The sequence below is a fragment of the Salvelinus alpinus genome, chromosome 13 (assembly GCF_045679555.1).
Source record: "Salvelinus alpinus chromosome 13, SLU_Salpinus.1, whole genome shotgun sequence".
Lineage (NCBI taxonomy): Eukaryota > Metazoa > Chordata > Actinopteri > Salmoniformes > Salmonidae > Salvelinus > Salvelinus alpinus.
This window is the reverse complement of record NC_092098.1, coordinates 14,413,076-14,429,760: the sequence shown is the minus strand read 5'-3', so window position 1 is coordinate 14,429,760 and position 16,685 is coordinate 14,413,076. Positions and strand designations below refer to the sequence as shown.

At 40.4% G+C, this 16,685-nt stretch overlaps 1 protein-coding gene across 1 annotated transcript; it reads left to right on the top strand.

Moving 5' to 3' along the window:
* Window positions 1-11,062: 11,062 nt before the first annotated feature.
* On the top strand, window positions 11,063-15,852 carry LOC139537175 (eukaryotic peptide chain release factor subunit 1). The gene is made up of 11 exons (XM_071338188.1): window positions 11,063-11,234; window positions 11,609-11,719; window positions 12,867-13,042; window positions 13,181-13,320; window positions 13,588-13,726; window positions 13,825-14,015; window positions 14,143-14,272; window positions 14,402-14,584; window positions 14,702-14,766; window positions 14,983-15,130; window positions 15,275-15,852. The coding sequence occupies exons 2-11, from the start codon at window positions 11,634-11,636 to the stop codon at window positions 15,355-15,357; spliced, it is 1,341 nt and encodes a 446-aa protein (XP_071194289.1). The 5' UTR covers window positions 11,063-11,234; window positions 11,609-11,633; the 3' UTR covers window positions 15,358-15,852.
* The last annotated feature ends 833 nt before the right edge of the window (window positions 15,853-16,685 follow it).

The following is a 16,685-nucleotide window of genomic DNA, read 5'->3' as shown; positions in this document are numbered from 1 at the left end:
ATCAACATGTAGATCTAGATCTCCAGCTTATAGTCCTAAAAACCTGAAAGAAGTTACCTCTAGTTCGTTCAGCAATTCCTTAGGGGAAAATGAATGGGGAATGAATAAGGTTTTGAGGTAAATGCCGGAAATAAGGTCTGAGGTTAACACAGGCTTAGGAGATCTTATACATTTTGTTCTATGAGATATCAGTCAGTTCAGTTAACACAACCTTTATGAATTATGAAGACTTGTGCTTTTTTTAAATTACATAAATGCTTAAAAATGCACAAAGTGACGTTAGCTGATGAAGATAATCTCATAGAACAAAACGTATATGATCTAAACCAGGTGTTTACCACAGACCTTATTTACGGCATTTATCAAAAAACTCCATTAATTTCACCATAAGCTTTGTCCAACAAACCATAACAGAGTTAGTACTTTAAAAAAAAAAATATGATTATTGTAAAATCTGCATAAAAACAATATGCACCAGAGATGTGTTTCCATCAAATTCTATAAAAAGCTGTGCATGACAGAGCACATAAAAATACATTTTGCTATTAAATTCCCATGTACTGAATAAAAAAATACAAGTTAAATGGGTTTGCATCGCATTTTCAACTCTACTGATGGTTTTCTCACAAAAATTGTTTAGCGTTATATAGCGAGTGTGCCCACTCTGGTATTGGAACGTACATTCTAGCCAACATCTTGCCGCTACAGTGCAGGTGTATGTATGAACTTCACCAACAGAGCAGAGCAGATACCAGGCTTTGTGGAATCTAGCTCCGACTACATTGAATCGCCCCAAGGTCAATACTTCAAAAATATAAATCATTAAACACCTACCTTGTACCCATTTTTGTCCTCTGCAGATGCATGCCTTTTGTTGTTTGCTGAAATCCATACATTCTAAATAAACCTTAATTAAATACAACCACCAACTTTGTGCTTGTTTAGGTTTCTCAAAGACGGCAAATTGAATCTCCGATGACGTGGTCCTAGGGCTCCAAATACTAATTGTCAAAAAAATGTAATAATCATACAATCTACAGATCCAACCAATTTTAATTTGCACATGCTTCGTAAGCAACAGGTGTAAAATATCAGTGAAATGCTTTCTTATGGGCCCTTCCCAACAATGCAAAATAAAATTAAAATAACAATACAAATAATTGTAACACTAGGAATAAATACACAATGAGCAATGATAGCTTGGCTATATACATGGGGTACCAGTACCAACCGATGTACAGGGTTACAAGGAAATTGAGGTAGATATATACAGTACCAGTCAATAGTTTGGACACCTACTCATTCAAGGGTTTTTCTTTGTTTTTTTACTATTTTCTACATTGTATGAAATCTATGAAATCATACATCTATGAAATATCTCTTATGGAATCATGTAGTAACCAAAAAAGTGTTAAACAAGCCAAAATATATTTTAGATTGTAGATCCTTCAAAGTAGCCACACTTTGCCTTGATGACAGCTTTGGCATTCTCTCAACCAGTTTCACCTGGAATGCTTTTCCAACAGTCTTGAAGGAGTTCCCACATATGCTGAGCACTTTCCTTCACTCTGCAGTCCAACTCATCCCAAACCATCTCAATTGGGATGAGGTTGGGTGATTGTGGAGGCCAGGTCATCTGATGCAGATCTCCATCCCTCTCCTTGTAAGGAGAGCCTTCAAATAGCCCTTACACAGCCTGGGGGTGTGTTGGGTCATTGTCCTGTTGTAAAACAAATGATAGTGGGAATAAGTGCAAACCAGATAGGATGACGTATCGCTGCAGAATGCTGTGATAGTCATGCTGTTTAAGTGTGCATTGAATTGTAAATAAATCACAGACAGTGTCACCAGCAAAGCACACCCACACCATCAAACCTTCTCTTCCATGCTTCACGGTGGGAACTACACATGCGGAGATCATTCGTTCACCTACTCTGCGACTTACAAAGAAACGGCGGTTGGAACCAAAAATGTCACATTTGGACTCATCAGACTAAAGGACCGTTTTCCACTGGTCTAATGTCCATTGCTCGTTTCTTGGCCCAAGCAAGTCTCTTCTTCTTATTGGTGTCCTTTGGTAGTGGTTTCTTTGCAGCAATTCGACCATGAAGGCCTAATTCACGCAGTCTCCTCTGAACAGTTGATGTTGAGATGTGTCTGTTACTTGAACTCTGTGAAGCATTTTTTTTGGGCTGCAGTTTCTGAGGCTGGTAACTCTAATGACCTTATCCCCTGCAGCAGAGGTAACTCTGGGTCTTCCTGTGGCGGTCCTCATGAGAGTCAGTTTCATCATAGCTCGATGGTTTTTACGACTGCACTTGAAGAAACTTTCATAGTTCTTGAAATGTTCCGGATTGACTGACCTTCATGTCTTGAAGTAATGATGGACTGTCGTTTCTCTTTGCTTATTTGAGCTGTTCTTGCCATAATCTGGACTTGGTCTTTTACCAAATAGGGCTATCTTCTGTATACCACCCCTACCTTATCACAACACGACTGATTGGCTCAAACACATTAAGAAGGAAAGAAATTCCACGAATTAACAAGGCACATCTGTTAATTGAAATGCATTCCAAATGCACCTCATGAAGCTGGTTGAGAGAATGCCAACAGTGTGCAAAGCTGTCATCAAGGCAAAGGGTGGCAACATTGAAGAATCTCAAATATAAAATATTATGATTTCTTTTACACTTTTTTGGTTACTACATGGTTCCATGTGTTATTTCATAGTTTGTCTTCACTATTATTCTACAATGTAGAAAATAGTACAAATAAAGAAAAACCCTGGAATGAGTAGGTGTGTCCAAACTTTTGACTGGTACTGTACACCTACTTAGCAGATATTTACAGATAGCCAGGGGCACACTCCAATACTCAGACATCATTGGCAAACAAAGCATTTGTGTTTAGTGTGTCCGCAAGATCAGAGGCATTGGGATGACCAGGGATGTTCTCTTGAAAAAAGTGTGTGAATTGGAACATTGTCTGTCCTGCTAAGCATTCAAAATGTAACAAATACTTTTGGGTGTCAGGGAAAATGTATGGAGTAAAAAGTACATTATTTTCTTGGGAATGTAGCGAAGTAAAAATTGTCAAAAATATAAATAGTAAAGTACATAAAGTACATATACCCCACAAAACTAGTAGTAGTTTAAAGTATTTTTACTGAAGTACTTTACACCACTGGTAAAACGTTTTTGGTTGTATTTGATTAAACGTTTATTGAAAAAGTATGGATTTCAGCAAACAAAGAAAGGCACGTGACTACAGAGGACAAACAATGTAGGCATTTCATGATTTACATTTTTTTAACTGTTGACCTTGGACGAATCTGTAGTCGGAGCTTGATTCCACCATATCTGGTCTCTGCTTCACTCTGTTGGAGAAGTTAAATCATAAACTTCCTTCACCACGGAGTGGAATTTATGTCCGCTAGCCTACATGTAGCTTTTTTTTTTTTTTCTGACTGGCCACAGAAAATAGCCCTACCACAATATAGCTGGCTTCACCAAAAAAAACGTGTTCCTGTCAACAAAGGCATACAGAGTGGGCCTCCCGGGTGGTGCAGTGGTCTAAGGTACTGCATCACAGTGCTAGCTGTGCCACCAGAGATTCTGGGTTCGAGCCCAGGCTGTGTTGCGGGAGGCCCATGGTGCGGCGCACAATTGGCCCAGCGTCGTCCGGGTTAGGGAGGGTTTGGCTGGCAGGGATATCCTTGTCTCATCGCGCACTAGCGACTCCTGGTGTTTCCTCCGACACATTGGGTTGGATGTGCATTGTGTCATGAAGCACTGCGGCTTGGTTGGGTTGTGTTTTGGAGGACGCATGGCTCTTGACCTTCACCTCTCCCGAATCCGTATGGGAGTTGCAGCAATGAGACAAGACAGTAACTACTACCAATTGGATACCATAAAAAGGGGGTATAAAATAAAAAAAAACAAAGGCTTACAGTATGTATAATTGCTAGGAACTCTACATACCAGATGTAATGTGTCCCTCGCTATCAAATAAACTTCTGAATCCAATTTTTGTGCCGAATGGCGCCATTGTGCTTAAATTGATTTTGTCCCCCCACACCGATCACGACACGCAGGTTGAAATATCAAAACAAACTCTGAACCAATTATATTAATTTGGGGACAGATCGACAAGCATTAAACATTTATGGCAATTTAGCTAGCTAGCCTGCTGTTGCTAGCTAATTCGTCCTGGGATATAAACCTTGAGTTGTTGTTTTACCTGAAATGAGGACCATTTTACCTGAAAGGTCCTCTACTACGAAAATGTATCCACACATAAAATAGTCAACCGAATCGTTTCTAGTCATCTCTCCTCCTTCCAGGCTTTTTTTTCTTCTTTGGACTTTATATGGCAATTAACTTTCATAATAAGGTGCATTACCACAACCAACCTCAGTTAATCTTTCAATCACCCACATGGGTATACAGTGGCAAGAAAAAGTATGTGAACCCCTTGGAATTACCTGGATTTCTGCATAAATTTGTCCTAAAATGTTATCTGATCTTCATCTTAGTCAAAGCAATAGACAAACACAGTGTGCTTAAACTAATAACACACAAATTATTGTATTTTTCTTGTCTATATTGAATACATCATTTAAACAATCACAGTGTAGGTTGGAAAAAGTTTGTGAACCCCTAGGCTAATGACTTTTACAAAAGCTAATTGGAGTTAGGAGTCAGCTAAGCTGGAGTCCAATCAATGAGACGAGATTGGAGCTGCCAGGAGCTGCCAGGCCCTATAAAAAACAGTCACAAAATTTGAGTTTGCTATTCACAAGAAGCTTTGCCTGATGTGAACCATGCCTCGAACAAAAGAGATTTCAGAAGACCCAAAGTTAATAATTGTTGACTTGCATAAAGCTGGAAAGGGTTACAAAACTATCTTTAAAAGCCTTGTTCATCAGTCCAGGGTAAGACAAATTGTCTATAAATGTAGAAAGTTCAGCACTGTTGCTACTCTCCCTGGGAGTGGCCATCCTGCAAAGATGACTGCAAGAGCACAGTGCAGAATGCTCAATGAGGTTAAGAAGAATCCTAGAGTGTCAGCTAAAGACTTACAGAAATCTCTGGAACATGCTAACATCTGACGAGTCTACAATACAAAAAACACTAAACAAAAATGGTATTCATAGGAGGACTCCACAGAATAAGCCACTGCCGTCCAAAGTTCACAAAAGAGCACCTGGATGTTCCACAGTGCTTCTGGCAAAATATTCTGTGGACAGATTAAACTAAAGTTGAGTTGTTTGGAAGGATCACACAACACTATGTTGAGAAAAAAATTGTACAGCACACCAACATCAAAACCTCATCCCAACTATAAAGTATGGTGGAGGGAGCACTGTGGTTTGGGGCTGCTTTGCTGCCTCAGGGCCTGGACAGCTTGCTATCATCGACGTAAAAATGTATTCCGACGTTTTATCAAGACATTTTGCAGGATAATGTAAGGCTATATGTCCGCCAATTGAAGCTCAACAGAAGTTGGGTGATGCAACAGGACAACGACCCCAAACACAGAAGTAAATCAACAGAAGAAAATATGCCTTCTGACCTCAACCGACTTAAAATGTTGTGGCATGACCTGCAGAGCAGTTCACACCAGACATCCTAAGAATATTGCTGAACTGAAACAGTTTTGTAAAGCTTAATGGTCCAAAATTCCTGACAGTTGTGCAGGTCTGATCCGCAATTACAGAAAACGTTTGGTTGAGTTGCTGCCAAAGGAGGGTCAACCAGTTGTTAAAAACTTCTTAGGGGTAGGCGTCCCGCTTGCGGTGAAACTGGACGGCGTGTAATTCAAATAAATTCAAATAAATATTATGGATTTAACATTTAGGTACATATAAGTGTCATATCGGCTAAAAGCTTAAATTCTTGTTAATCTAACTGCACTGTCCAATTTACAGTAGCTATTACAGCGAAAGCATGCCACGCAACTGTTTGAGGACGGCGCCCCACATCAACATAATTTTTTTCCACCGGCACAGATTTCATACGTTCACATATACAGATTAAATATTCACTTTTTGATAATATTCCTCTGATTTGTCATCCAAAGGGTCCCAGCTATAACATGCAGTGTCGTTTTGTTAGATAAAATATTTTTTTATATCCTAAAAAGTCTGTTTTAGTTGGCGCCATCGATTTGAGTAATCCACTCGTTCAACTTGCAAAGAAAGGAATCCACAAATCTACCCCAAACTTTGTTTCATCAAGTCAAAAGTAAAAAAACTTTTGTATTTACTCCACAGACACCCTAAAATGTAATCAAACTATAATATTTATTTCGGAAACTACTTTATTTGTTTTTGAAGTTACAAGCCTGAAACTTTGAACATAGACTGCTGACACCCTGTGGAAGCCATATGAATTGCATCAATATGACAATATGACATTTCTCTTGCATTTCTAAGAGGACCTTATAAATCTAATTGTGCTAATGGCAAAATGTAATATTCATAAATGTAAATTTACTAATAAAAAAACACGCTTCTGTGTTTTCTATAAGGAATTCGAGCAGTACATTAAGACCATTCAACATTCTTCTGATAAGAAAGCTGTTATAATGATCAATATGTGTGTTTCTTTTAAGGTCTTTGTATAATCTGTCATTTGTTGTACCCCCTAGCATATGTTATCATTGTCTGTTTGTATACTTCTTATATGTATACTGATTTTTCTCCAATAAAAAAATGAAAAAAATGAAAGAAAGAAATTTCTAAAAGGATGGTCTCGCCAAAAAAAAAAATCCTGGTTTGTTTTTCTTTAGATTTTCTCCTACCATATCTATTGTGTTATATTCTCCTACACTATTTTGACATTTCTACAAAATTCAATGTGTTTTCTTTCCAATGGTACCAATTGTATGCATATGCTGGCTTCAGGACCTGAGCTACAGGCAGTTTACTTTGGGCACGTCATTCAGGCAGAAAGTGGATAAAAAAGGGGGCCTATCCTTAAGAAGTTAAATCCAAGGGTTCACATACTTTTCCCACCCTACACTGTGAATGTTTACACGGTGTGTTAAATAAATACATGAGCACGTATACTTATTTGTGTTTTATTCGTTTAAGCAGACTGTTTGTCTATTGTTGTGACTTAGATGAAGATCAGATCAAATTTTATGACCAATTTATGCAGAAATCCAGGTAATTCCAAAGGGTTCACATACTTTTTCTTGCCACTGTATGTTACTAAAAACCAATGAGAAGATGAGAAATTAGAAAATAAATTAGGAGATGGGAGATGCAAGACTTGCAGCGAGTTCTGCGTCATAAATAGAATCAACTTCTATTTTAGCGCCCGCCAACACACGAGCAGTGTGGGTACAATGATTGAATAACGTGTGTGTGTACATTTATTTTTGCAACGCTCGCGACCGGTGCGTGTTACAGCGAGCTGTCATTAGACCACGCACTTCAGGCAAGACTTCCTGTTTCCATCAGGCCTGTCGTGACATTTTTTATCGGACATGTACTTTACTCGCATAAAAAGCTTGGATGGGAACCTGGTTTATTAGCCTACAGAAGCATTTCCCAAACTCGGTCCTTGGTTTTGCCACAACATTTCAAAATGTATTCAAATCTTGTCATTTGAATCAGCTGTGTAGTACTAGCATAGGCGGAAATCCACGGGGGGACGGGGGGGACACGACCCCCCCATCCTGGGGAAAATATGATTTGTCCCCCCCAATCTATCACTGTAAACATAACTATGTAATTTCAATAATATTAATAATACGCAATGAAAGCAGTTGTGCTGATTATAGACACTTAATAGCGCCTTTTTAAGTTTCAAAAGATTGCGACCACCCCGCCCTTTGCCTCACAATGGTTTGATCCACTGCCAGTTCTTTAGCTGGCAAGGTAATAGAGGGTTCGTATCTACTGTCTGAAAGGCACATGTACGTAACTGACGTGAGGTTAATCCAGTCAATCGCGCCATAACAATGTTTACATTTTTATGTTGGCAGGGTTCACACACTAGCTGAATTTGCAGAGCTAGCGCGCAAACTAAAGCAAACATTAACTAGCAAGCTAGCTAGTACCTATTCCATTAATGTGGCGTCGTCAAAGATGGAATCTTTGCTATCGTCAGTTTATTCCAAGATCAGCATGCAGCTGTAGTGCTTCAAAGTCCCTGTGATAAGGTTAGCGATAAACTGAAGTCCAAACTGAACAGAACTACACTCTCTTATACCATTGTCTTAAATATATTTAATGGTCTCGTTGCAAAAGCTAAATTGTCGCTAGTGAACTTTTTTACATTTATTTTATTTCACTTTTTTTTTTAAAGATTATAGCAAACACCACAGAAACGGAGTTGGTGCTCGCTAGCTTTACAAATTCAGCTATTGTTGGAAGCCAGCCAATATGAAACAAACTATATTAAAATTAGAAAAGGTTGTAGCATATGTTGTATAAATGTGTGTGTGTGCAGCTAGACCGGCCAGCCAGCCAGGTAGAAAAATGGCAGAAAAAAGTAAAAAGACGGACATCAGAGTATTTTTCAGTACACCAAAACGCAAAGTAAGAACTCTAGTAGCCTAATATCTCAAAGACGAGTTGATAAAATGTTCATAAGAAAGAAGTGAAATGCTAATGGAATGTTTCACAATGATGTCATTAGGCAGAGCAGGCAACAGATGGCACACAGACAGCAGAGCTGGGGACAGATAGGCAGGGACAGACTGGCAGAGACAGGGAGTCTCAGGTAAGTTTGTTGAGTCTTTGTTTGGCAACATTATGAAAGGTTCTCAATTTTTTTTACTTGTAAAATAGGGACATAATTGGAAAATGCCATGGATACCCCCGCTCTCAACTTAAACTGATGACTAAACTAAGATTTGTTTATGGCAATGGTATTGCTGTTGTGATTAATTGTGTAGTTTTGGGTACCGGTAGTTAGGAGTACGGCAAACACCTTATTTCTTTTCTAGGAGACAGACTGAGTCTGTGAGGGTGGTGAAAGGGAAAGAGCCAGGGAGAGAGACTTCAGAGAACAATGTCACAGCCACGGCAGGACCAGGTGTCACCCTTGTTGCCAGCAGCACCAGTATAGGGGACAGTGGCACAGCATTGTCCAGTTACCTCAGTGATGGCACAAAACCATATCAGCCACACCCACAATTTTTGAACCGCAAACTCTTGCCAACAGAGTGTTGACGTTTCAAGAGGCCCCAAAGCACAGAATGAAATTCTGAACATCATGGCCAATACAATCATTCGAGGCATTGCAGCTGAGATTAGATCTCTTCCGATTGTACAATTTTCATTAATTGTTGATGGTACTCAAGATGTCTCTGGTGCTGAACAGGAGAGTGTCTTTTTGCATTATGTTGACCATGACCTTGTCCCTCACGAGGAGTTTATTGGGCTATACAGGGTGTCGGAGACAACAGGCGAGGGCATTGCGAAAGTGGCAACTGAAGTGTTGTTGAGGCTCAATTTGCCCATGTCTGGCTTACGTGGGCAGAGTTACGATGGTGCCTCAAACATGGCAGGAAAATACACAGGTGCACAGGCAATTGTGAGAAGGCAGCAGCCATTAGCCCTCTATGTCCATTGTGGAGCACACTGTGTAAATCTGATTACACAGGCTGGCTGCTCAGCCTCCCCACTGATCCGGGATTCCCTTTCTTGGGTCCATCAGTTAGGTGTCCTCTATGGCCAGTCAGGAAAGTTTAAGAGCATGTTTGAATCAATTGCCACGTCCAAAGAAACACATCTGCCCACCCGGAAACCCCTATGTCCAACAAGGTGGACTGTGCGGAATACTGCTATTAGAGCTGTGCTAGGGCAGTATGAGCGGGTACTAAGCAGCCTAGAGGAGAGTAGTTTTTAGTACATGACAGTACACGACAGTACAGTTACAAATTATTTATTTCATGTTATTTTATTTAAAATTGCATACTTTGTGCGACATACTTGTCCATAGCTGCTGTTTGAAGAGTTGAGACACTGACTGAAGGATATTTTGTTTGATTTATTTGGGTTTTTCATTGAAGTAGTTATTTTGCTTTTAGAACTGTACTTATTTTAAGCTTTTTGTTCTTGTAAAGATATTGTAGTAGACTCAGGCCAGTGGCACATTTAATGACTATATAAATGTATCAGAAAAAGTCAGATTAAAAGGTCAATTCAATACGGAGACTAACTTTGTGATGGTTCTCTATGGAGATTATTTTAGATGAGATCACACCATGTTCATTGTATTTATGAAAACTACACCCATACAGTGTACAGTACCATTGCTACCTACTGGCCTTTCTTAATATTGCTAGTTGTAAGTATGAATACCTGCATACATACTGGACTGGTAAGGAGCACTGCTATAACTATTATTAGTAGTAGTATTATAATGATTTAAACATTTGAACAAGTTGGTTAAACCCTTCAGTTAACTACTGTACCTATCAATTATTCAGTTGTAGGAATTATGGTTCCTCAGCCTACGTTGTAATATGTTAAATGTATATTATGTGTTACAGCACTACTTTTGGTGTCCCTCTCAGGAATTGCTCTTGAGAAAATGTAATGTAATTGTCCCCTCCAAGGTTGATATCAGATTTTCGCCCCTGAGTACTAGGACAAAAAACAAAACGTGCACCGAGATTGGGAAACCCTGGCCTACAGCAAAAATATTGTATTACACTGAATTGACTTCCTCTCTGATTACAGGTACGTTTTCAGGTGCATTTTCTCAGGTCCACCCACCCACTCTTTAGCCCAATGAAACATGTCCGAGTGAACCGTAACTATGTCGTTTCCAGGAAGTGATCCTCAACCGGAATTCTTTCAACCGCCTCCAAATCAATCTTGTCACTAGTTACCAAAACCACAGCTATGTCGTAAAAAATCGTGAAAACAAAACATCGCTTTTTTGGTCTTAATTCAAAATTTGGCATAAGGTTAGCACTGTGGTCAGAGTTAAGGTTAGGTTTAAAATCAGATTGTAAAATAATACATTGTCGAAATGGGCGGTGGTTAAGCCTAAATTGAAGATGACAATATATTTTCGACCTAGGGTTTACCATAATTATGAATTTGTGGCTGTGGTAACTAGTGACGACACCAACATAACGAGGCCCCATCGCACCATGCGTAGCAACAAACCGGCTTGAGTAGAGCTCGAGCTCAACAACGTCAGGGTTGACGACAAATTAAATAGGTGTAATTTGAGAGATAACGTGCTGACAGAACGGCACTTGGGGCAAGTAACATTGCATGTTTTTGAGCGATAATTGTTAGTAATTGGCGTTTGATCCATATGCATAATTATGTTTCTAATAATGTTGACATTCCGCAATACTTGAGTTAGTGGGGTGGACTCTAGGGCCTGGGCAGGATTTAAAAGCCAGGGCATTTCCTAGCCGAGACCGGTAGCTACTCTTACCCGGTTGCTGACAAGATCAGCTGGGCAAATATTATCGTCCTTGCTGGTGTGTTGGGGAAATAGTATAATATATCAATTTAATGTTGCTACATTTTTATTGAGGTGTACAACAAACCGTCTGTGTTGTTAACTTGATATCGCCGTCCATAGTTTGATGCTGCTGCTAACGTTACTACATACCCTCACACTAGGTCCTAAATAGACACCGCGGAAAAAATGGCGGACGACCCCAACGCAGCAGACAGGAACGTGGAGATATGGAAGATAAAGAAGTTGATCAAAAGTCTGGAAGCTGCTCGGGGGTACGTGTGGACATGACAAGTGGAAGACATGGCAAATGCATGGTTTTGTCAGTGACTTTCTTCATCATATTGAGCCACTAACTGGAAGTTAATGGTACCAGGCCCATATATGAGCTAGCTAACAATTATTTGAGTATACGTTTTAGCTAGCTTACTAACTAGCAAGTGGTGTTAGTTTGAATATTTATTTGAACGCATAGCTAGCTAGTTGGCTAGCTGACAAGCTAAGTCACATGTCGGTGGCATTGATCTATGTTTCGAAAGTTTGAGTAGTCATGTAGCTAGCTAATGTTACCACAGCTAACGTTAGCTAGGCAGCTATTAGTTTTGTAACTTCAAGGGCTTCTATACATTCACAGCTAGCTGACAATACTAGTATCTGAAATTCACAGCTAGTTAGCCTACTAGTATTATCAGTTATCTGACTATCTAAACCTACACATTGTTTTAGTATAGCCAACACAGCTGATGCCCAACCATATCTAGGTGATCTTTACATTCAAATTGTTTGACACTGGACAAGTTTTCTGCTTTAAATGGTAATTTCATGGCAGTTTTCACTAAGTTAAAACTGTCAGTGCCACATCACACCTTGACTGGCTGGCAATAGACCTGTCAGCCGGAATAGCTGATGTAGTTGATTTTAGATCAAAAGGTGAAGCAATTCTTATGCCTTTCATTGACCTTAACTTATCTATGTTCCACACCTGTCCTGCGCAATGAGCACTCTCCCAAGTGGTTGTCTATATAGTGCAGTGGGTCAAGTTGTTTTTTATGAGTTCACTCTGTGAACAAACTACTGTGACCTTCACCCCCTTGACTAGGGGCAGCAGCAAACTTGTGGCCCACACCTGTCAACATGATGGTCAAAACAAAAATGTGGCAATATGAAGACCACTACTGTAGTAATGTCCTCATCTGACAACCGGTTTAATACTATACGTGTATGAAAAGGCCTGGCTTGCTTAGGTAAACAGGACACATCTGTAGGACAGGTTTAGCTATCCATAATTTGTGGTTCTTGTTTTTACAAAGTTGTTTCAATAAATAGCTTGCCAACATAATTTCGCTTGAGTTACTGTGCAACTTATTTTCTACGCAAAGGATGTGTTTTAACGTGGGTTTAATGCAATTGATCTCCTCTCAGGAATGGTACGAGTATGATCTCCTTGATCATCCCTCCAAAGGATCAGATCTCCAGAGTGGCCAAGATGTTGGCTGATGAGTTTGGCACTGCATCCAATATTAAAAGCAGAGTCAACAGGCTGTCTGTGCTCGGAGCCATCACCTCTGTACAGCAGAGACTCAAACTCTACAATAAAGGTGTGTATGTGTGAAGTCAGTAGTGAAACCCTCTCTTTCTGTATGAAGTAATTTGGGGTGGTCCTGGCTTGGTTACGGGCATTTCTTATTTCAATCAATTGATCGCTGAGAGCTAACTTATTTTTTTTTACCCTGCAGTGCCTCCCAATGGCTTGGTTGTATACTGTGGCACCATTGTGACTGACGAGGGCAAAGAGAAAAAAGTCAATATTGACTTTGAGCCTTTTAAACCCATCAACACTTCTCTGTATCTCTGTGACAACAAGTTCCACACAGAGGTAAGGTTGTTCAACACTCTGGGTTCATTATATTCCCACCTTACTATTTTTCTTATTGGCTTATTGTGACTAACTAGGAAATAAGGAGTTTTGGATTGCACAAAATGGCATCTTCTGATATCTTCTGATATTGTTGCCTGTTTTGGTGAAACAAGTTGGTGTTGTGTGTGTGTAGCCTGAAGTTATGCACAGCTGAGAGTCAATATTGACCACCTTTCTATTTAGATGAGAAATTACATCTTACCTAATGTATTTTCTGTCTCTTAGGCTCTTACAGCCTTGCTGTCAGATGACAGCAAGTTTGGTTTCATTGTGATTGATGGAAGTGGCGCCCTCTTCGGAACCCTGCAGGGCAACACCAGGGAGGTGCTGCACAAGTTCACCGTGGACCTACCCAAGAAGCACGGTTAAAAACCCTACATTCACATGCAACATACACTAATGAACAGAATTACAGCCAGCCTGTGCACACACAACCATGTATAACAAACAGTCCTCTTTCAGGCAGAGGAGGGCAGTCTGCCTTGCGTTTTGCTCGTTTGAGGATGGAGAAGAGACACAACTACGTCCGAAAGGTGGCGGAGACGGCAGTCACGCTTTTTGTTTCCAACGACAAGGTCAACGTAGCAGGCATGGTCTTGGCTGGTTCAGCTGACTTCAAGACGGAGCTCAGCCAGTCAGATATGTTTGACCCGGTCAGTATCTCCAGACACAGCATTCCAAGGTTTTCTGGTGCCATTGTCAGCATTGACATTGTAGCATTATACGTCTGATATGTGATCTGTTTGTTGACTGATGAATTGCTGACTCATGTCCATGCAGAGGCTACAAGCAAAGATCCTGAAGCTGGTTGACATATCATATGGTGGGGAGAATGGGTTCAACCAGGCCATTGAGCTGTCCGCAGAAGTGCTTTCCAATGTCAAATTCATTCAGGAGAAGAAACTTATAGGTACTTGGATACAGCTGATTTGTTCATTTGTGTGAATGTCTACTCCGATATCTATCATGAGTGTCTCTCTGGCATGGACATGATCCATCCTGTTGTCATATTGATAATATAGAGGACCTCTTCTCCCAGGACGATACTTTGATGAGATCAGCCAGGATACAGGGAAGTACTGCTTTGGGGTGGAAGACACACTGAAAGCCCTGGAAATGGGTGCTGTTGAGATTCTGATTGTCTACGAGAATCTGGATACCATGAGATACATCCTACGATGCCATGGAGCAGAGGGACTTGCTATGGTGGAGAAGGGTACAGGTATGTAAATAATGTGCGCCCTATATAAAATGCATTCAGTTGAGGGATTCTGGTCTTAACACATCTCTCTATTCCTTGCCCTATGTCTGTTCTGTTCAACCTCTTCCACTGATCCAGATGAGAAAACGTTGTATTTGACACCAGAGCAGGAGAAAGACAAGTCTCACTTCACAGACAAAGAGGTCAGTGAAGTTCTTTCCACAACCTACACAAGTGTATGAAGGAAGTTATGTTGTGGTTCTAGAGGCTCTTTTTAAAATGTGATGTTATTTTGTCTCTTAATTTCACCTATGTCTACTTCCTGTGTTTGCATCCACCACTTTTATAAGGAGAATTCTCATAAAAGGATCTCAGTTTTCCCTGATCTACTTTTTTTGGGTGTGGGTGTATTTCTACAGACTGGGCAGGAGCATGAGCTGATCGAGAGCATGCCGTTACTTGAATGGTTCGCCAACAGCTATAAGAAGTTTGGAGCCTGTCTGGAGATTGTCACTGACAAGAGCCAAGAAGGATCCCAGTTTGTCAAGGGCTTTGGTGGAATTGGTGGTAAGAGTTTGATTATACATTCATAACTAAAGGCTTTTACTATTATTCTGGGGTCATGTGAATACATAAACAAATATTGTCACTGTAATGCACCTCTGCAGAGTTACCTAAGACTATGATTCTTCCTTTACTTCACCTCCACAGGGATCTTGCGGTACAGGGTGGATTTCCAGGCCATAGAGTACCAAGGAGAAGACGATGAGTTATTTGATTTGGATGACTACTAGGTAGTTGAGACTGACAAGAAATTAATCAATTGAAAGGCTTTCCCTGATTTGACCGAGATACTGGTGGAAGGAAAGCAAGTAGTCAGGAGGGAGACCCAGACCTTCAAATAAAAGACATGGATGTGATGCCGTATATCAACGTTTCCCTGACTTGAAGCAGTGACTCATCACCTGGTTGGATGGAGCTCGTCTTGGTTTGTTCCTCCACTCTACATTAATGACTGATTCAAAGTGACTGACAGCAAGGCCACACTCCTCCTGCCTGCTTGGCCTTCTCTAGGCCACACTGATAGGTTATACAAATCTATTTTTGTCATCACTCCCCACCTTCCAACTCAATTTCCCTTTATTTTTTAACATTTTTACTGGTACCTGCTGCTGTTGTGTTTTGAGATTTTGATTCTGATTATTTTGTTTTCCTTTTTTAAATCAAATTTATGTAGAGGGCAAGGAAATAATGATTAAATTGGAGCTGCTTTACTATCCCATACCCTGTCCCTGCCTCCCGTCTCATCCTATCTTTATTTCAGCACCTGCTTTATTTTGTCCCAGCTCCCCCCTGGTAATTTATTCACTGTCACAGGTGCTGTACTCTGGGCCCGTACTGTTTTCTTGTATGTTTTTTCATTTAGAGGACCCTTGACCTTTATGACTCATACAGAGTTCCCAGAGCTGAGATTTAGGTTTATACGTCTGCTTTTATATTGCCTTGTACACACACCACTCTATTAAGCATAATGAACCATGCCCTCAGTGTTGTGACCATTCATACTTTCACCCCCCCCCCCTGTTACACAGAGACATTTGTGTCCAATGTTTACTGTGATTGATAGGTCAGTTTGTCACTGTGCAATTCAGACAATGAGAGCTAGTGTGCTTGTTGCCAGGCAGTTTTGTATGTCTTGTCTTCCAGGCATGTTACTGGGTCGTGTTCAATACTGAACGACCAGTTGAAGAGTGTGATTATGATGGCCCAGGGGACAGTTACCATATGGTGTGCAGTATGAGTTCTGTGATTTTTAGATGGTCACACCCATGTTGAGCAGGCCACCACCAAAGCTATTGAAGAACGGTGTGTAATGTTTTGGGGGAAACGTGTCGTTCAATACAAACCGTCGCGCAACGTTGCAAACATTGAAGTGTACTGAATGCACCCCTGGTATGAGCAGTCTATTGGGATGGGGGGGTGGATTGGTGTCACACTTTTCCCCCATCCATAGCAAACAGCTGATTTTAAACTAATTGCATTCTAAACTGTGGCGCTTGATTATTGGCATCACATGCTTTGTTAACAACAGGTGTAGACTAACAGTGAAATGCTTACTTAC